The following is a 22,245-nucleotide window of genomic DNA, read 5'->3' as shown; positions in this document are numbered from 1 at the left end:
CCCCCCCCCCCCAGGTGCACGAATTCATGCACCAAGCTCTAGTTTTTTTTATTATTATATAATGAAACGTCCCCATTGGGAAAATCCCCTTTAACTCCAATAACCCAATATTTTGCACAATGCCCAATTCCCCCATATTACAGAGCTAGAGGGCCCAATAAAATGAAATTCATGCAAGAGTAGCCCTTTGCAGCCCCAGCTGCTCCGGCCCTCGCCAGCCCTGGCAGCTGCCTTGGCCCCTCATAGCCCCAGCTTCCGTCCGGAAAGGTCATCCAGAAGGGCGTGTGGAAGGGCATCCCGGATGGTCATTCCACTGTTCGGCCGGTTCGGTCGATTTGCATATTACGCTTTTATTATTATAGACTAGAGGCCCCGGTGCACGAAATTGATGCATGGGAAGGGAGGTCCCCTCAGCCCAGCCTGCACCCTCTCCAATCTGGGACCCCTTGGGGGAAGTCCAACTGCCGGTTTAGGCCTGATCCCAGGACTGCCGGCTCCTAATTGCTCACCTGCCTGCCTGCCTGGTCACCCCCAACTGCCCCCCCCTGCTGGCCTGAACACCCCTCACTGCCTCTATATACTGGCCTGATTGCCCCCAATTGCCCCCCTCTGCCGGCCTGGTTGCCCCTAACTGCCCACCCCCGGAGGCTTGGTTGCCCCCAACTGCCCCCCCTGCCGGCCTGGTCGCCCCTCACAGCCCCCCCGCCAGCCTGGTCGCCCCACCAGCCTGCTTGTTCAGTCATTTGGTCATCACTCACTAACCCCCCTGCCGGCCTGGTCGCCCCACACAGCCTGCTTGTTCAGTCATTTGGTCGTCCCTCATTAACCCCCCTGCCAGCCTGGTCATAGGCAGCCATCTTGTGAGGGCGTGAGGGTTAATTTGCATATTACCTCTTTATTATATAGGATTATACATGGACACAAATGCATTCAAAATAAAACAGTGGATTTCAATATAATAAAGTACAACAGTTAATTGATATGTTTTCTAATTTGATAATGCAACCAACATGTTAAGCTTTGGTTTCATATCAAAGAAAAATACCTACAATTATCTGAAAGCTATTAAAATGTTCCTCTTTTCCAACCCCTTGCAGGAGTGAGGTCAGACTTAGTCAGTAGACTTCGACTAATACAACATACTGCAACAGAGTGAATGAAGAAGTAGATATGAGAACCTAGCTGCTGTCTTTGATTAAGTCAAACATTGAGGGTATTTGAAAAATGTAAAATAATGCCATTCCTGTCACCATTTGGGGGGAGGAGGAGATACGGTTATTTTTCATAAAAGATGTTATTAGGTTAACATGTATAGGCCCATTATTATTTAGGTAAATTAAATAATTTTTAAATTTCTCATTTTCCATTTCTAATGTGTTAAACATTGACAGACATACCTGCATTAAAAAAAAACACCAACTCTTTGGAGACTTCAACTTTAAGAGTGTAAAGGGGTGCCTGGCAGGCGTGGCTCAGTGGTTGAGCGTTGACCTATGAACCAGGAGGTCACAGTTCGATTCCCAGTCAGGGCACATGCCTAGTTTGTGGGCTCAATCCCCAGTGGGGGATGTGCAGGAAGCAGCCGATCAATGATCCTTTCTCATCATTGATGTTTCTATCTCTCTCTCTCCCTCTCCCTTCCTTCCTGAAATCAATAAAAATATATAAAATGTGAGCTTTAAAAAATAAAAAAAGAGTGTAAAGAGTTACGAAACCCAAAAGTTCAAGAACCAATCTCCTAAATCTTATTTTCTCACACTCCGGGTCTTTGCACATGAGGTCACTATTGCTACCCTATATCCCATTCCCCTTCATCTAGCATGTACTATGCCTTCAAGATTGTGTAAGCATTACTACACGAGGGAATGGAGCACTCCCAAAGCTTAACCTCAGATCAATATATATTTGACTGGATACCTTCTATTAACTGATTAATTTATTTATGAGTATTTACTAAGGACATTGTATGGCAAAAAGATACCTTCCTTCACCTCATAGAGCTTATATTCTAGCTGGGTAAGATTAACAAATCCAATAATCTTATATATATAAAGGCCAAGTGTCCGTCCGTTTCCTCAACCCTGTACTTTTATCAGCTAATGAACACCAGGGAGCAGACGCTCAATGCAGGAACTGCCATGACGTGCACTCGCCATTTAAAAATAAATGAACCTGGCACTGACAAACCAACACTCGGCTTCCCCCAAGAGAGACACAGGCCCCACCACCACCCCAGAGTGACACTCCATCAAATCACAGCCAACGCTGCCAAGACCCCATGGTGCAAAATGCGGCCCACAGCCCAGCCCAGCTCGGAAACGGTCGCTGAGGGCACCAGGTAACACGTAGCAATGCCCAGCTTCCTCTCCCTAGCGACTAGCCTCCTTGGAGTTTCTTCAGCCCAGGAACCCGACTTGCTTTATAGCCAAGTGCAAACATTTTACAGTTCAACCAAATGTTTGTGAAGCCTTTTCCCAAAGGCTCCATTTCATTTGATCCTCACAGAAGTCCTGCAGTAGGTAGATAGGAGACTCGGTAGAATCCTATTTTCTTTTCATTAGCAAGACAATGGAGATTTAGAAAGTTTAGAAACTTGACCTGACTGAAAAGAAGTAATGGTGGACCTTGAAAATGACTTCAGGTTTTCTCACTGAGCAGAATATAGTCAAACACTGCTACAGTTAAATATTTTACCCTTTTTTTCCCCCTGTGTGATCTACAATAATAATCTGCTTCATGTTGATATTTACTGCTGTGTTGCTGACAATTACCTGAAAGAGAAGTTGGGGTGCTTCACTGGGTTGGAAAAAGTTTAGCTAAATCAGAAAGCAGGTCTAATTAAGCAAGTTTATTCATATATATTAAAGGCTAAGTTGACTCACGCATGTGCGATACATATAAAGCTCTCGCTGGTGACAATTGCATGCGTGTGTTTTGATCTGTCATTTTTTATCGTGAATTTGGTTGACACTTCAATTATAGAGAAAGGGCAAACAGTGATATTAAAATATTTCTTCTAATTAATTTCCTTTCAATGTGCACGAATCCATGCACTGGGACACTAATAAATACATGGTTACAAATATACAAACATGAAAATCCTGTGATAGAGATTCTGAGTGAAAAACCACAAGGTAAAATGAGGGAATATATTTCAGAACAGGAGGCAGGTGATTAGGGAAGCCACTCTGAGTAATATATAGACATAAATCAGAATGATTAGAAGTCACCTAAGCAAAGAGCTGAGGAATAGGTACTCCCAGCAAAAGAAACAATATGCAAAGACTCTGAGACAAGAAGAGTTTTGCCATGTCCAAGGAACTAAACTAACACCACCATCATGAAAGCATGAGTTATGGGTTGGAGTTGTAAAAGATATCAGAAAGTTATGACTGCTGCAGGATATAAAAAAGGTTAGGGGATTTGAACCTATGGTTAATGAAAATCACTGCAAGCTTTTGCAGAGATGAGTGACAGGATATAATTTGCATTCTGTACATATTACTCTGCTTGTGACATATAAATTGAATTGAAAAGTTAAAAAAATGATGATGGTTGTGGTGATAAGAAATAGTGATGTGCCAGGCCCTGAGGATACAAAGATGTAACCTCTACAGCATCTAGATCTTTTCATTGTAACACTCACACTTTTCTATAGTTGCTGATTTCTTCTTACTCTTCCCGCTAAACTGGGAGCTCCTTGAAAAAGGGACCATGTCTTATTTAACTACTAGAGGCCAGGTGCATGAATTCGTGCGCGGGTACGGTCCCTAGGCCTGCCCTGTGATCAGGGCTATCTTCCCCGGCTGCCTGCAGCCGGCCCTGCCCCCCGCCACCACCCACCCCTGGTTCCCTGTTCACCATTAGGCAATCGGAGCCTGCCGGCTGGGGAGAGGGACCAAGAGGTGGTCAGTGCACCTCATAGTGACTGGCCATCTGAGGCTTGCCTGCACCTCGGGCCGGCCCTGGGCAGCTGGGGGGCTGAGGGGACTGGGGGACTCCAGTGGCAGGTGCGCAGAGTGGCCAGGCCCGCTTGGGGGTGGGCCCTGCCTTGCCGTGCGCCTGCCACCCTGGTGGGGCTGAGGGGACTGGGCACCACCATCTTGTGGTTGTGGGCGCCGCCATCTTTGAGGGCGTGGCAGTCAATTAACATATTCCCTCCTTATTGCCTGTGGGCGCCATCATATTTGAAAGTGGGGCAGTCAATTAGCATATTACCTCATTATTGGCGGTGGGCGCCACCATCTTTGAGGGTGAGGCAGTCAATTAGCATATTACCCTTTTATTATATAGGATACTCCAGTACCCAATACACAGTAAATGGTCAATAAATGCAGAATAAATAAATGATGAATAGACACTTGAAGTATGAAGACAAAAATGAATTCATTGTGTTTATTGCTATATCATGATAATAATAAACATCTAATAAGTACTTAGTAATAAAAATGACTGATAGCTTTTTTTGAAAGAAATAATAGAAGATAAGAAATTATATTACATATCTAAATTGGGTATCAGTTTTATGGTATGTAAAATAAGATTAATAATAGCTATCTATTAAGGGTCAATGTAATAAAACATGTCAAGCATTAAGCAAAATATCTGGTATGTAGTAACTACTCAACAATTAGTAATTATTTGCCTGTTGAACTGTATTTTATTGAATCAAGAATTTCCAAACAGGCCCTGGCTAGGTTTCTCAGTTAGTTGTAGCATTCTCCTGATATGTCAAGGTTGTGGGTTCCATCCCCAGTCAGGGCACATACATACAAGTATCAAAAAATGGCCCTGGCCGATTAGAGTGTCATCTGTACATCAAAAGGTGGCAGGTTTGATTTCTGGTTGGGTGGGTACATGCCCAGGTTGCGGGTTCGATCCCTGGTCAGGGTGCATGCATGTGGGGGTGCAACAGATCGATGTTTCTTTCTCACATTGGTTTCTCTCTTTCTTCTCTCTCTCTATCCTCTCTCTCTCTCTCTCTCTTCCTCTCTCTCTCTCTCTCTCCATCTTTCCCCCTTCCTCTTTCTAAAATCAATAATTTTTAATAAAGGCAAATTTTCAATGTGCTTGTTTGTACTTAAAAAAAATCAACCAATAAATGCATAAATAAGTGGAACATATCAATGTTCTCTCTCTCTCTCTCTTTCTCTCCTTCTCTCTCCCTAAAAAAAAAAAAAAAAAAAAGAATTCCTGAACATTAAAAAACTGAATTTGGGTAAATAAGAAAATGATGAAAACTAATTCAAGTTGCTATATTATTTTAAGTACAGAAATGAATGCCACTATTTTATACCACCTACATCCAAGTACATTTTTACTCACATTTTTCTCCTAAAGCCTCTATTTTAAAATAACAGAATCAATACTTTATTCTTCTAAATATGCTGATACAGATACAAGTGTGTGTGTGTGTGTGTGTGTGTGTGTGTGTGTGTGTGTGTGTCTATATATATATATATATATATATGTATCTCAGCATCTCTAATTTTCTTTCTGAGGAAAAACCAATTAATTGAACTATATATTCTAAAGAATTATGAACCCAAAAGGTTTTTTCCCCGCTAAGTTTATTTCCATATCTAAATCTGGTCTAATTTACAGTTTTTCATGTTTATGCATGAGGCCTGGAACAACTGAGGAAAGGCTGGGAAAGAAAACAATACAGGAATACAAAAGAATCAGTCCTTGCTTTCAGGGAAACAACCACCTGAGCCATCATTTAAATGTTCCAAGAGTCATAGGTCTCTAAACAGTCGTTCTGGCTCATGAAGAGGAGAAGGATTCTGGAAAGATGTCAAAAGAACGTGTTCTTAAGAAAATACCTGAAAAAATGTTAGGTGAGAACAAAACACCTCTAAGACACGTGGCATGATAGGTAAAAGTAGGAGGCCATGAGTCATCCTGGCTGGTGTGCACTATATACCAGGAAAGGTCCCATTCGCAGTAACACCAGCAACCGTACTTTCCAAAGTTTCTCACACAAGAAATCCTTCATAGCAAGCCACTAGCAGCTATTTTGTAATTCAAAATCTTAGCAAAACTTTTATTCTTTATTTCATCAACCACATGTAAAATACATGTCTCACCCTGTTTTTCTATTAGAAATGTATTCAAATACTTTCTTAGCATATATTATATCCCAGGCATTCTAGCATATACAAAGACGAGGAAGACACTCTCTTTACCCTTATTTAGTTACAATTAAGAGAGAGAAAGATACACTGAAAAAAGCTCCATACAAAATGAGAAAGAAATAATAAAAGCATGAACAAAATGAGGAAAGCACAGGAGTGGAAGCAACTCACATTGCCTAGAGAAATCAGAAGTGGTTTCAAGGGAGGTCATATGCGAGCAACATTTTAAAGGATGAACAAAAATCTATCAGGTCAAAAAAGGCAGAAAAGGCATCAGAGGCAGAAGGGGTCATATAAACAAAGATATGAAAGCATAAAATATATTTGAGAAACAAGGAGACTAAAATTAGCGTTGCTCCAGAAAAACTATGCCTAGAAGGTTTTTTTCTCTCACCTGTATACAGTATTAAAATTCCCCTGATAGCACATTACCAAACTCAAACCTGGGTCTGAGGTAACAAAGTAAATCTCTACAATTCCAATTTTAAAAAGCACTGATATAAGGGGCATAGTAGTGAGTGCAGGAAATGAGACTTTAGAACAGTGGTTCTCAATCTTCTGGCCCTTTAAATACAGTCCCTATGTTGTGACCCAACCATAAAATTATTTTCGTTGCTACTTCATCACTGTAATGTTGCTACTGCTATGAATCGTAATGTAAATATCTGATATGCAGAATGGTCTTAGGCGACCCCTGTGAAAGGGTCGTTCAACCGCCAAAGGGGTCGCGACCCACAGGTTGAGAACCGCTGCTTTAGAAGAAGTGAGGAGAGCCTTACTATGAAGGGCCTAGTATGCTTTGCTACCTAAGCTAAAAAGTTTGGGAAACAATCTGAAATATTTAAAAGATGAGTGCCATGATCAGATTTGTGTATTAAGAGAAGTAAAATTTATATAATCTGTTATAGAGCTCAGGATAAAGAAGGCATTCAATTAGTGGTACTAGTGTTCTCAATACTAGAATATGTACATAACAATAACAAAAATAGATTCACCTTATGTCTTTGATAGTTGCTCGTTTCAGGGGATCAACCTGCAGCATATGCATCAGGAGAGTGGCGACAGAGCGATTGAGGTATTCTGGGATATAAAAAACACCCCCTCGGATCTTCTTAAATAACGTAGGCACGTGCTCATCATCAAATGGGAGAGTGCCACAGAGAAGAGCATACAGAATAACACCACAGCTCCAGATGTCAACCTCAGGACCTGCATACAATCTAAGAAAAGAGATGACAGCACAAACCTGAAGTATAAGTGTCGCTTTCTCACCTATAGGTACCCTGCCTCTATAGCCCTACACATAGTATGGACTCCGTAAATATTGCATTCAAGGTCTTTACTGAAGTCCATGGCCACTCTTCAACACTCAACACCAATGGAAAATAATTAATTGGTCTAACAAATTACTATTCAAGTTTCCCAAAAGAAAATAGTATTTTTTTTTTGGCACAAACTCATTTCACTGAACTTATTAAGTGACTCATTAAAAAATATAAAACTTTCTATGATTGATTTTTTTAATAGAAACAACAAAGTAGATGACCATAAACTTGGTAGAAAAAACCCACAATACTATATAATGTATAGGCTAAATCTTTTTACCATGAATCTATTACAAGAAAGAAAATGTGTATGTAACAGAATTTCATTCCTGGCACACCTATTTTAAAGAATATGTGAAACAGTAAAGCGCCTAACTAGTTCTGCGGCAATGTCTCTGACAGTATTTGTCCTGTATCACATTATCTTGAGTACCCAATGACTCTTTCTAACCACTTGCTAGCATATGGGACTAAAATTAGCGTTGCTCCAGAAAAACTATGCCTAGAAGGTTTTTTCTCTCACCTGTATACAGTATTAAAATTCCCCTGATAGCACATTACCAAACTCAAACCTGGGTCTGAGGTAACAAAGTAAATCTCTACAATTCCAATTTTAAAAAGGATATAATCTGCCCTAGCTAGTTTGGCTCAGTGGATAGAGTGTCGGCCTGCGGACCAAAGGGTCCCGGGTTCAATTCTGGTCAAGGGCACATACCTTGGTTGGCTCCTCCCTGGCCCAGGCCCTGGTCGAGGCACATGCAGGAGGCAACCAATCAGATGTGTTTCTCTCACACTGATATTTCTCTGTCTTTTTCCTCTCTCTTCCACTCTCTCTAAAAAAATCAATGGGAAAATATCCTTGGGTGAGGATTAAAAAAAAAAAAGGATATAATCCGTTTCAATAAAAATTACTATCCATCATTAACATTGTTGGCTGTACTGCCCAAACTCCTATACCTACTATCTTTGTAATATACCTTTTCTAGTTTTTCTCTCATAGAATTCTGTTAACTCTTACATCAGACATTGGTCTCTGTAGAAGACTTAAGTTTACAACTGCAATCTATATAAACATTTTAAAATGTACCAATGAGAAAATCATGTAATTACAAAATCTTCACTTGTGCACTTAAATTCATAAAATGACATACTGCCCACCCAAAACCTCATTCTTCCAAAAATAAAATATAAAATACTCTATATACTTTAAAAAAGGATATGTAAAATATCATTAAAGGATCATGTCTGATAAGTAAATAATGACACTAGCTTAAATTTAGCAAATGCTTACTCTATTTGCACTTTTCTAAAGTGAAAAAAGAAATCAACATTTATTTCAGTCATTTTTAATGGAAAACCTCCTTAAATATAATCATAACAAAATTAAATGTTTAAAATATTGCTTAATATAATGATTCTGTCTTCAACAATGAAAAAATTAAAGGGACAATTTGTTTCTACGGTGTTAAAAATCTAATCTTGTCAAGAGAATGTATAATTAAGCATTATCAGAATAAACAAAAGATTATAAAAAGCTTACTCTTTGCTGATATATCATTACCTGCCTGAGATTACTTCAGGTGCTGCATAATTTGGAGATCCACAACTAGTTCGCAGAAATTCACCATCTGACATCATATTAGATAATCCTGAAAGTAAGAGTAATGTTTACCTGGTGCTAGATATTTCTAAAAGTAGAGATAGGTGCATGAGGAAAATGTCAAGTCTTTAATGTTCATACATCATATTTTTTAAGTTATTATAAAAAGGAGTGGAAAGCATTTGTTAGACTAGAAAGAGACCATTTCAGAGTGCTGTTACACTATGACAAAAAAAGCTAAAACATATCACACGTGTGATTGGAATGAAATTCCTTTTGTAAATATTGATTCACTTCACAAATATGAGGTTATTCTAAAACTATATGAACTTTTCCAAACATAAAACTACCATAATATTGTTTACCTACTTCTACAGTTGAAAGAATAAAATAGAGACTATACTTTCAAAAGCCTTTTTTAAAAATCTCTAGGTAGAAATCAGACAGGCTCCAGTTTAATAAAGATTATGTTCCAGAAGTTTTTAATCTGGAAAGCTTTAAATTAAAAATAGAAAATATAATCAATTGAACCAAACATCTAGTTGAACTATAGTACTAAATGAATTCTGTGATTTAGAGAAGAAAGGGAAATAGTGAGACTAGTTTCCTGGTTTTTAGATTAAAGACAAGCTACTGACAAAATTTTTAAAACAAGCAGTGCTGACCTCTGGCACCCTGCCATCTCTCTTTCTATAATCTCTTATTTCCTAATCCTTTTCCCAAAACATCCTGCACTTTAGCTTTTCCTTGCTCCTGACAAAAAGTCCTCTTGTTTTGTCAAGTGGGAGATGTTACCCAGGCCCACGGGCACCGCCCCCTTGATTCACAGGACTATAAAGCTCCAGAACTGCATGCAAACTTCCATGTGCCTCCGGGTAAGTGCATTCATCAGAGTGTCCCTATTTTCAAAGGAGCTTGTGATCCCCACCTCCACACACACACACACACACACACACACACACACACACACACAAACACTTCAGGTTCCTTAGGAAGAAATGCAGATCGAATGGGTTTATCTTGATCCTACCCCTCTAACGTCTCTAAAAGTATCTGCTGCACACAGACACCAGGGGGGTAGGGGGGGAGGGAATGGGGGGATAAGGACACATAGGTAATACCTTAATCAATAAAGAAAAAAATTTTTACTAAAATAAATAATTTTAAAAAACTTAAAAGTATCTGCTGCATTTTTTACATTTATTTATTTATTTTTAGTTATTGAATTTATTGGGGTGACACTGGTTAATAAAATTATATAGGTTTTAGGTATACAATTCTATAAGTCATCGGTATATTGTATTGTGTGTTCACCACTCCAAGTCAAATGTCCTTCTTTCACTATTTGTCCCCTCTTTACACTCTTCTACCTCCCCCCACTCTTCTTTCCTTCTGGTAATCACCATATTGTTGTCTGTGTCTATGAGAATGTGTTGTTTTTTTCTGCATTTTTTAAAAGCATCTATAATAATAAAAGTGTAATATGCTAATTAGACCAGACAGCCAAACGACCTTTCAGACATCATTCCAGACGGTCTTCTGGATGAAGCCACGGAGGCAGGGACAGAGGCAGAGGTGGTTAGAGGACAATCAGGCGGGCAGGAGAACAGTTAGGGGCAATCAGGCAGGCAGGTGAGTGGTTAGGGGGTGATCAGGCAGGCAGGCAGAGTGGTTAGGGGCAATCAGGCAGGCAGGCAAGCAGTTAAGGGTGATCTGGCAGGCAGGTGAGTGGTTAGGGGTGATCAAGCAGGCAGGAGGCGAGCGGTTAGGAGCCAGCAGTCCCAGATTGCAAGAGTGATGTCCGACTGTCAATTTAGGCACTGGCTCGATCCTGCAGGAATCCCTGTGGAATTGAGCCTAAATTGGCAGTCTGACATCCCCCGAGGGGTCCCAGATTGCGAGAGGGTGCAGGCCAGGTTAAGCCCCGCCCCCCTGCACAAGTTTCGTGCACCGGGCTTCTAGTGTTTAAATAAACAGACCAAGCAAGCTACTGTGGAGGCTGTACAACTAATCCCTTTTCACAGCACAGGGCTTTACAATGTTGAAACTGAAAGCTCCTAGTTCTTTAAGAATTGTTACCGACATTTCTAAACAACCCTGGAGTCACATACCAAAATCAGCTATCTTGGCATTCATGTGTGCATCCAACAGCACATTCTCTGGTTTCAGGTCTCGGTGCACAACCATATGCCTATGACAGTAATCCACCGCAGACAGGATCTGCTGAAAGAGCCGCCTGGCTTCCATCTCTTCAACCTATCAATGTTAAAGAAGCTGCACTAAAAATATTCGGGACATCTACATAGCAAGAGTTTTAGTTTCATACTCAGCCTAAATATAACTGAGGTAAGCTCATTAGGTTCTGCTAGAATATTCAACAAATCAGACAAAGAAACCAAAAACTTGCATTAACCCTCAACATGTCAATCAACAGGTTTTTCTTTGCTGCTAGGCAATAATATTTCATTTTCAAGTAATACTACTAAATGTGCACAAGTTCTGGGGAGTCAGCAAGTAAAACAATCTAAAACCGAACTTATGTGCAAGTGCTAAGGAAGAAAGTTACTGACGCTTCAACATGACGTATGGAAGAGATTTTTCATTTTGAAAAGCATAGGCATCATGTTGGCAATTAAATGGTACTTATTTCCTAAAACCAGTATTTCAAAAGGTGTACTTTTTAAGAAAGAAGATATGTCTAATAGTCTCTATGTTTAGTTGAGCATTATTACAGAAGCAACCCAACTTTAAAAAATATCTCTGTGGTTTCCCATTTCCCACTATTTCCCTCTTTTCTAACTTAGGAATTTATTGTACTGCAGAGTGTTACTCACCCGTCCATGTTTACAGATGTAGTCAAATAATTCACCGCCAGACACATATTCCATTACCATAAAAAAATCTGTTGGAGTGCTGATCACCTGGTATCTTTTTGTAAATAAAAAAAAAAGTTAAATAAAAATATTACTTTAACCAAAATCAACCTGTACATCTATTCTTGCTACAATTTTATATTCCAATGTTTTATAATATTTTAAGATGGCAACAGGTTTATAATGTTATCAAAATAATCAGAGAACTATAAACATAGAGCTTAACAAAATTCAACTAACTTTCAAGGCTTAAGGACTTACCTCCAGTCCTCCCTTTCATGTTTACAAAATCTTTAAAATCCTTCAATCTGCAATAGCTGAGTTAAGCATTAATTTTTCCACTTAAACAAAAACGTGTTTATAGTCTATGGAGATCAGGTATCATAAGTAAAAAGTATTCTTGGAAAGGTTAAATGACACCACAGGAATAAAATCAACAAAATCCAGAAAATGGACAAGTGACCCTTTATTCAACATTAAAAGAGAAAGGGAAAGTTATAGATTAAAAATAACTCAAGAGACATATTGACCAATTACACTGCATACACTTCTTTTGATTCTGATTCAAACAAACCAACTTTAAAAGTCATTTATGAAACCATCAATAAAGTCTGAACACTAGCTAGATGGCTGATGATATTACCTTGTAGGTATTATAATAAACTGTATTTAAGTTATAAAAGTAAAAAAAAGGCTTTATTTCCCAGAGTAAATAAATACTAAAGAATTTGAAGGTTAAGAACATAATATTTGGGATTTGCTCAAAATAATTGAGGGTGGGAGAAGTTGGGAGAAGCAGATAAAACACTACACTGACAACTGTTGAAGCTGAATAAGAGATACATGAGGCTTTGACACTTTACTTTGTATACATTTAAAATTTTCCATAATAAAAATTTAAGTAGATGTCTGTATTCATGCATGAAATTTAATTATTTATTTATTTATTTATGGGCACTCAAAGCTGAGCACATTTTAAAAAATAATAAAAACCTTAGCTCTATTTGACAAAATAAAATTTTTCCTGAAAACTACAACTTCCCCCCACCCCACGCACAATTTTACAAAAGTGAAAACAAGTAAAATATAACATTGACGTTTTAACTGACGGTTACATTTAACACCAATAAAGAAACAATTGTTCTGCTTTTTAAAGAGGTTTGCTTTGTTTATGAAGGATTATCTACAATCTGGTTAATCGTGAGCAACATCTAATTTACACTGAGTTACTATTTAAGGCCACTAAGTATAGATGTATAGTTTTTGCAAGGCTTAAAGGCACCCAGAGGAAAGCACAAGTAGGAGCTGAAAAGAGGCCCAGATGCCACCCTTTAAGCAGGATACCTTGACATGGGATATGGCAGAAGCAGGGGAACCTTCTGGTAATTAGTCCACCCGGATAGAGCACCTTTTATTAAAGTGGTTCTGGTTACTATTCCCTGTTAAAGAGGAAGGGGAAATGGCCAGGAAATTGATGATCTAACTGCATACTATACATTTTAAGAGAGGACGCTTGGAAAAAGTAAAATATTAAAGTTATAGTATTAAAAATGACAGGTTTTCACAATAAATCTTTCATCTTTGGGATAAGAAATTACAAAGTACCCCACTTTATATAAAATAAACTAGTATGACTGTGCAATGATGTTGAGACTATTTCAAATGAGCTATGGAAAGGAAATTTTACCGAGAATTCTCAAAGCCATCCTATACCAGTAAAAGCCAACTTATGAGAGGCATCCTAACAAGCACCAAAGTCTAACTGAATAAAACAAATAGGATAGAGCAGGAGCACCTACTATGTCACTTTGCTGTAGGCTAATCTGATTTATTAACAGAATTCTCAATCACTGTTCTGCTCTGTACATCTTTGGGGCATAAAAGAAAAGAAGGCATACAACTCTAATAAATTTAACTGCTAATTCCTCCAAGTATATCACAAGATCTTTAATAGCTACTTTTGGATTTAACTACTTCATGAAACTTCTCACTCTACAGCAGCCGCTATCCACACCAAAGGCCAATCTAGAGCAACAGAAACCACAGCTATCATTACTGAGCACTTACTGTGTGTGCCAGACTAATGGCCACACTTAATGTTTACCGAGTACCTACCATAGGTTGGATAAAATAAAGACTAAAAGAAGCAGACAGGCAAAAGCAGCTCTACTAAATTAGAAAGTATTGATCTTTCGATCAGTTAAAATAAAGTTTCTCTAAGAACTATGGAGGAAAGAAAAACACAGACAAAAATTAATCCAACAAATTCTAGTTCATGGAAAAGTTTGAAGTTTCCTTTCAATCCTGTTTACTCATCTGAATTTTCTCCAAGTGATTATCCCCCTCACCCCCAAATTGAGTTAATGGAGAAAGCATGGAATAAATATCCTTCATTCTTGGTATTTAGTTTTCAAACTTTCTTCCCCATTCTAGAGGCCCATTCTGTAACAAGGAAACTATTCTTGGCAGCTAGTTCAAAACTCCACAAAACAAACAAAACTAAAAGGATCAGGTCTCTCTCCTTGTTTACATCACTAACATTATTAGAGGTTAAGTTAATAACTTGTTCTGTAGCAAGAATACATGAGAGTGCTTTTTTCTTTTTTAATTCAGATCCATAATTAAGAGGCAACGTAGCTGAATGGATTAATAAGCTCAAGGCAGGAAGCCAGAAGCTTTAAACTTCAAATTCATCTCTGTCAACCCTGAGAACATTCTATAACTCCTGCAACAAAACAAAATACCAAACAATTAAATAACTCTAAACCAGAATGAGATAGTCAAACCAATATTAAACACTTACAAATAATTACAGAAACTGAGGTAAGAAAACACTGGTAAATATGACAGCAAAAATAAATCCTCAGGACCACTGCAACTGCTTACTGACAAAATCTGATTTTATCAGCACAGAAACTAGGACTCATACCCTAAAGATGGCAAAATTTCCTGGGGGTCTTTCAGGGTTGTTGGCATTCTAAGTCACACGGTCAAGAAACAAGACAAATACAGAGATTGCTTTCCCTTCTCCACTCTCACTCTGGCATGTGATACTTTTGGTCTGGCTTCCTAGCTCTTTCCTCTAATAGAAAGTAGCTACTCAGCAAGGAAGAACGAAGAGCTATCAGTAACTAGAATAAAGTCATTATTAACATGGAGTCAAAAGTACATATGAACTATTTCAGTTAGCTGAAAACTACTCAGAATCATGAAAGAAAACTGGAATCAGCTCATAGGTTGCCAACTCCTGCTTTGGGCCAGTGCACACTAAACACTAGGCATTATACCATTTAGTCCTCAAATAACACCATGAGGTATCCCATTTTAAAATTAAGGAAATAAACAGTGGGAGAGGTGAGTCACTGGGCTCACAGGTTGTATTTTAATTCTTAGGATAATCTTTAAAATCCTGTGTATACATATTCTGGATCACCTAGAATATAGGTCCCGGAGGATAACCTTATAATCAAGTACTGCCATGCAATTTCAGGGGCCTCATTTCTTGTTTATATTTATGATCGAGTGAACTCCAAGTGAGATCAAATGACACTGAAGTGGTTGGGAACTTAGTCAACACAAGTTACCCAATGGCACACCAAACCCAAGAAAAGCCTTCTCTGAACAGTCAGCAGCATGATCATGCTGTTGGTGAGATGCACTGAATGGCCCCCATCATTGAATATAGCTCGTGATAGTAAAGACTAAATGCATGTTCCAAATCCCAGCAATAAAAGGGTCAGCCACTGATTTAGGATTTCAAGAATGCTACTGGTTAGTTTCCTATTGTTTCCATACTTCAAACTTAGTGGCTGAAAATAACAAAAATGGATTTTCTTACAATTTTGTAGGTTAGAAACCTGACATATGTCTCACTGGACTAAAATCAAGGTGTCAGGAGAGCTGCATGCATTGCCTTCTGGAGGCTCTAGGGAGAAATCCATTACTTTGTATTTTCCAACTTTTAGAAGATCACCTGCATTCCTTATCTCATGGCCCCCTTCCTCTATCTTCAAAGCCAAAAACAGCCAGTGAGTCCTTCTCACAACTTATTCCTCTGACCTTATTTCCATCCTAAAATCTCTCTCACTCTTTTGATGCCCTCTCCTACTTTTTTTTAATATATTTTTACTGATTTCAGAGAGGAAGGGAGAGGGAGGGAGGGAGGAAGGGAGGGAGAAGGGGGGAGAGAGAGAGAGAGAGAGAGAGAGAGAGAGAGAGAGAGAGAGACAGACATCAATGAGAGAGAATCACTGACCGGCTGCCTCCTGCACACTTCACATTGGGGATCGAGCCCACAACCTGGGCATGTGTCCTGACCAGGAATCAAACTGTGACCTCCTGGTTCATAGGTCAGCTCTCAGTCACTGAGCCACACTGGCCAGGCTCCCTCTTCTACTTTTAAGAACCACTGTGATTACATTGGGCCCATCTAGATAAGCCAGGAAAATCTCCCTATTTTAAGGTCAGCTGACTGGCAACCTTTTATCTATGGACAAGTTGCTGATACTCTTGAGATGTGCAATATCCTTATCTATAAAATGAAGATAGTAATACCTTCCTTATAGGCTTAACTTGAAGATGAAGTGAAATTATATACGTAAAATGCTCAATATAAATTATTCTTACTCAATAAGTATAATACTTATTTTATAAAACTCTAACCAAGCTTTGAGATGAAAAACAAAGACAATTTTCAGTGTTTAACATATCACATTTTCTCAGTAAATATGAAACTACAACTTCAGGTGATTTAAAGGAATATTTAATGTCTAAATTTTTTATGGGTCTAGTTGATTTTCAATTATTTATATTTCAATTTAATTAATTAGCTTATTTATTCATCTCTAATATATGATTATCTTTTAAGTTTGTAACGTGTCTTATCCCCCCAAAATTCACGTGCTTCTCTGAAGAGCTTTACTATCAGTAATTAAAATAATATTGTTGTTTTGCAAATAATACACTATGATAGATAACCTTTAACAGTTACTTTCTACCTTTTCCAAAAAGGAAATACCCAGATACATTCATGATAATTGACTAGTAAAAATTACAAAATGAATCTAGGAATATCAAAGTCCTAAAAGAATTTCAAAATGAATACTAGAAATGAGTCAACTTCCAAGGCTACACTCAAATCTTGAAAACAGTACCAATTTTGAAACAATAACTTCTAATTCTAAACCAAAAGTATGCAAAAAAAAAAAACAAAAAATTAATGGACTTAAACAAATTAATACTTGCTCAATATAAATATGAAAAGAAGTGTTTTTATGAAAGATTAATTAAAGACAACTATTTATAAATTCATAAATAGTATCTCAAGACAGTTTCTCTTTTGTTTTATTGGGTACAAAAATACTTACAGTTTAAAAAGTACTTACAGTTTGATAATATGAGGATGACGAAAGAGTTTTAGATTTTGAATTTCCCGCTTTATTTTTCCAACAACATCTAAACTGCGAATCTTCTGTCTATTTAGGATTTTAACTGCCACTTTATGACCTGTCAACTGATGTTCTCCAACTACAAATGAAGAAAAAAAAACTGCTGATCATACAGTCATACTTCCACTGCAACCCCAAGCTTTACTCATATATACCACTTTTACATCATGTATGGCATAGAACGGATGTTCTCCCTTTTCACTTCCATCCCTCTACTAGACATGCACTCCTTGAGGACAGAAACTGTACCTGAGTCTCAGCACCTAGCACAGAGATGTTCACCAAGTATTTATGGAAAGGATTACTGAATTCTATCTTCCTACATAAAAATATAATCACATTTGGAACACCCTGGATAGAATAGAATTCACTATGTTTTGTTAATCACTTTTTTCTCCTCTTCTGGTTGCCAGCCATTGTATTATAGAAGAATATGTGATTGCTATAAAATGAAATAACTAGCTTCATTACTGTTCCCTCAGAAAATTCATGTGTAGCCCCTTTTTTGGCCTTTTCCATAAAGCCTTTCCCTATTGGAAGAAATACAACATTCCCCCCCCCCCCCCTTATTTGATGGAAGCTCTACTTCTTTCAAATCCTCATGGTATGTTCATAAATATCATGTGTCCTTTATCATTTTTAGGCTATTATAAATATTTCTGTTTTTGACAAATCATATGACATGAGCTATTAGTTCATACTTTCCTTGAATGAGACCATCAGTATTCATTTGAATCTCCCGGGAAGTATATAGCACAGTGTGTACAGACCCGATGCTAAATAAATATACTGCATTAAATGAAACCATAGTCTTTCCCCTTTCAGATAACACATTCATAGTACCCATACTTCTAGTGATATATTTAAATACTATTCAAGTAAAAGTCCCTCATTTGGGAAACAAATGTTTCAGCCTCCCTCTCCTATTTCCTTCAATTACTATTCTAAGCTTTCACTGTTCTCTTCACAACACCCATTCAACTTTTGACCCTTTCCCCCCTTTCATTTCTTTGGGGGAAAATGTAGTCATGAAAAGTGATGTCCTCTACCTTAAAGGTTTACATATATGCACATCCTGCTTTCCTCTAGTCTCAGAGATGTTTTGGCCCTCCTCCTGATTAAGGCCAGTCTAATCAACCTGTGTCTTTTTTCTTTGCTAATAGTTTCTTCTCAGCCTATCAGTATCCCATCCTTCCCCCAAATCTTCCCTTTACCTTGTATCTTCCTACAGTTTCCAAAATCTGTCTTGTCAAAATTTCTGAAAACAGTAGTCTACCATTTATTATCTTCTCTTCCTCCTTTATCCCCATCCCTAAATTTACTGTCATCTGCCTCTACTCTTCTACAAAAACCAAAGGGTCACAAAACACTCATTAATACTCAAGCCACTTATACTTTTCATTTCTAAGATTAATGTACAGTTGACCCTTGAACAACATGGGTTTGAACTGTGGGGGTCCACTTATAACAGGTTTTTTTCAATAAATATTATAAACACACTAGAGGCCCGGTGCACAAAATTCATACATGGGAGGGGGGGGTCCCCTCAGCTCAGCCTGCACCCTCTTCAATCCGGGACCCCTCGGGGGATGTCTGACTGCTGAGGGATGTCTGACTAAACCGGCAGTCGGATATCCCTCTCACAATCCGGGACCACTGGCTCCCAATTGCTCACCTGCTTGCCTGCCTGGTCACCCCTAACTGCCCCCCCCCCTGCAAGCTTGGACGCCCCTAACTGCCCCCCGGTGCTGGGCAGGTCATTCCCAAACGCCCCCTCCCTGCCGGCCTGGTCGCGCCTAACTTCCCCCTTCACCATGCTGGTCATCCCTTAATGTTCCCCTAAAGGACTGGCTGCCTTGACTGCCCCCTTCTGCTGGTCTTGTCATCCCTTACTGTTCCCCTGCCAGCCTAATTGCCCTCAACTGCGCGCCCCCTGCCAACCTGGTTGCCCCCAACTGCACCCCCCCTGCTGGCCTGGTCACCCCCAATTGCACCCTTCTGCCGGCCTGGTCACCCCATGCAGCCAGCTTGTTCAGTCATTTGGTCGTCTGTCACTAACCCCCCTGCCAGCCTGGTTTTAGGCAGCCATCTTGTGAGGGCATGAGGGTTAATTTGCATATTATCTCTTTATTATATAGGGTGTACTTTCTCTTTCTTTTGATTTTCTTAATATTTTCTTTTCTGTTGCTTACTTTACTATAAGAATACAGTATATTATGCATACAATATATATACTCTGTTAAGATACTGTTTATGTTACTGGTAAGGCTTCCAGTCTAACAATAGTGAAGTTTGGGGAAAGTCAAAAATTATGTGTGGTTTTGGCATCCCTAACCCTGATGTTGTTCAAGGGTCAACTGTAATCTGTGTTGGATTGATCACTTTTTTTTTGTGGTACTGCTCTCTCCTTATTCACCTAACTCTCGGATGGTCTCTTTCATGGCCTCCCCATTATTCTTTAAAGATTAGTGTCCCCAGGTTTCTAACCTAGGCCAAGGTAGATCCTTAAAAGTTATCTCACTCATTTCTCATAGTCCTAATTACCACCCATATGCCAATAGCTCTGCTCCCATCTTCAATTCATACATTTCAAAATTAGCATCCCACAAACACCTTAAATTCCATGTTCAAAACTAAACTTAGCATTATCCTCCCATTCCTCCACTAAGCCTATGTTCTTTATTTCACTTGGTCACACACAGCCGATATGCCAGAAACCAAGTAGTCGGGTAACATTCGCTCCTACACATTTCTTGGAGTCAAGTTTCAAATAATTATGACAAATATGTAAATAATGATATGTGACAATGACATTTATTAAGTGTTTATTATGTACTAAATGTTATTTTAAGTGCTAAATGCCCTACTCACTCAATATACTATTATCCTCCATTAAAAGGGTGAGAAACCTGAGACAAAGAGAAGTTAAATAGATAACTTATCTAAGGTGACATAGTAAACATGTGATCATAGTAAACACAGTGGTAGCAAACATGTGATCTCAAACTGACTTCAGTTCAGAGGCAGCATGTTTCACCATAACATAATAATGACCCCATCAGAGCAATCCAAGTATGTAAGGGGTTAACCTAGGAAGGAGGTTAACCTTCTTGTCACACTGGAGATTATTTTGATGTGTACAACTTTTCAAGCAAAAAATTATTGTCTCAAAATCATTAATGAAGACTGAAAGTTACTTTACCTGCATATAAAACAAACAAATTGGGAAAAATCAAGTTCAAGCAACCTAACTTACTAGCATTACAAAATATGGTCCAGGACTCCAGGAAAACATTGTCAATTTCAGGGACTTTCTACTCTACTCAACTAAGATAACCTAAACTAGAGGCCCGGTGCACGGATTCATGCACCAGAGGAGTCCCTCGGCCTGGCCTGTGGGGATAGGGCCAAAACCGGCTCTTCAACATCCCCCGAGGGGTCCCAGATTGCGAGAGAGCAGTACTCGGGTGATGCACCCCAGAATCAAGCTCCCTCCTCTCTGGTTCCAGGTGCATCACTTGAGAACCGCAGTTGCCAAGTCACTGCAGCTCGGCAGCTCCTGTGTTGACCGTCTGCCCCCTGGTGGTCAGTGCATGTCATAGCTACCAGTTGGAGCATCTGCCCCCTGGTGTTCATTGTGTGTCATAGCTACCGGTCAGATGGTCAGACGGTCACTTAGGCTTTTATATTCATAGATGGTTTTTTGTTGCCTGGGTTGTTTATTCTTAACCTTTGGTAACTTTATAATACCCAAACATTTGTCTGGGTGGCTTAACAAGTATGTCTCTTTCCTCAAATCTTTGATAGCATCAGTAAAAGTAACCAGTGCTGCAATCTCCTCATCTGTACAACAGGGAAGAAGAGTTTAATTATTCCATTCCCATCTGATAATTAAAATTACTATCTATTGAGAATATATGTGGTCTTTCCAGATCAAAGAAGTAAGACCAAGGACTCTAATAATCAAATGTATAGGTGTTTTGTTTTTTAAGGTCATATGCTTAAACTGAAAAACAAGGAAACCAAAAAGTGAATGACTGCACTCAGAAAATAATAAAATAATAAAGACTTACTTTGTCAACAAATTTGATAAAGTTGCAGGACACAAAGTCAATATACAAAAATCAGTTGCATTTCTAGATGCTAACAATAAACTATCAGAAGAAGAAATTAAGAAAAAATCCCATTCACCACTGCATCAAAAATAAAATACTTAGGAATAAATTTAACCAAGGAGGAGAAAGAGCTATACACTGAAAGTTATAAAACATTGGTAAAAAATGAAAACGACAAATAAATGGAAAGATGTTCCATGTCCATGGATTGAAAAGTTCATATTGTGAAAATTTCCATACTACCCAATGGAACCTGCAGATTTAATGCAATCCTTATCAGTGGCATTTTTCACAGAAATAGAAAAAAAAAATCGTGAAATTTGTATGGAACCACAAAAGACCCTGAATAGTCAAAGCAATCTTGAGAAAGAAGAACAAAGTTGGAGGAATTTTACTTCCTGATTTCAAACAATATTACAAATATAGTAATCAAAATAGTATGGTATTACATAAAAATAGCCACATAAATCAATGAAATAGAAACCCCAGAAGTAAACCCATGCATATATAGTATTTAATTTATGACGAAGGAGTAAAAATTATACCATGGGGAAAGGACAGTCTCTTCAACACACTGTGCTGCAAAAACTGGACAGCTACACACAAAAGAATGAAAGTGGAGCCTCATCAAACACATTACACAAAAACCAATTCAAAATGGATTAAAAACTTAAATTTAAGACCCAAAACTTTAAAAGGTCTAGAAGAAAATAGAGGGGGTAAACCTCTTGACATTAGTCTTAGCAAT

General features: G+C 38.5%; 1 protein-coding gene across 3 annotated transcripts in view; it reads right to left on the bottom strand.

The window, feature by feature from the left end:
- PRKAA2 (protein kinase AMP-activated catalytic subunit alpha 2) overlaps positions 1-17,515 on the bottom strand; it is a 25,942-nt gene extending 8,427 nt beyond the window's left edge. For all 3 annotated transcript variants that reach the window (XR_002831044.1, XR_002831045.1, XM_014462065.2), the window contains exons 1-5: positions 17,320-17,515; positions 11,897-11,990; positions 11,174-11,318; positions 9,024-9,111; positions 7,133-7,357 (exon numbers count right to left, since the gene is read on the bottom strand). Coding sequence is in view for 1 of the 3 variants with exons in the window: in XM_014462065.2 (XP_014317551.2) it covers positions 7,133-7,357; positions 9,024-9,111; positions 11,174-11,318; positions 11,897-11,956 (518 nt within the window). In the remaining 2 variants the exon portion in view is untranslated. The remainder of the gene's footprint in view (positions 1-7,132; positions 7,358-9,023; positions 9,112-11,173; positions 11,319-11,896; positions 11,991-17,319) is intronic.
- Between the last annotated feature and the right edge of the window lie 4,730 nt (positions 17,516-22,245).

This window comes from Myotis lucifugus, unplaced genomic scaffold (genome assembly GCF_000147115.1).
Source record: "Myotis lucifugus unplaced genomic scaffold, Myoluc2.0 scaffold_168, whole genome shotgun sequence".
NCBI classification, from domain to species: Eukaryota; Metazoa; Chordata; class Mammalia; order Chiroptera; family Vespertilionidae; genus Myotis; species Myotis lucifugus.
Note: the sequence above shows the minus strand (reverse complement) of the source record. Positions and strands in the feature narration are given on the sequence as shown.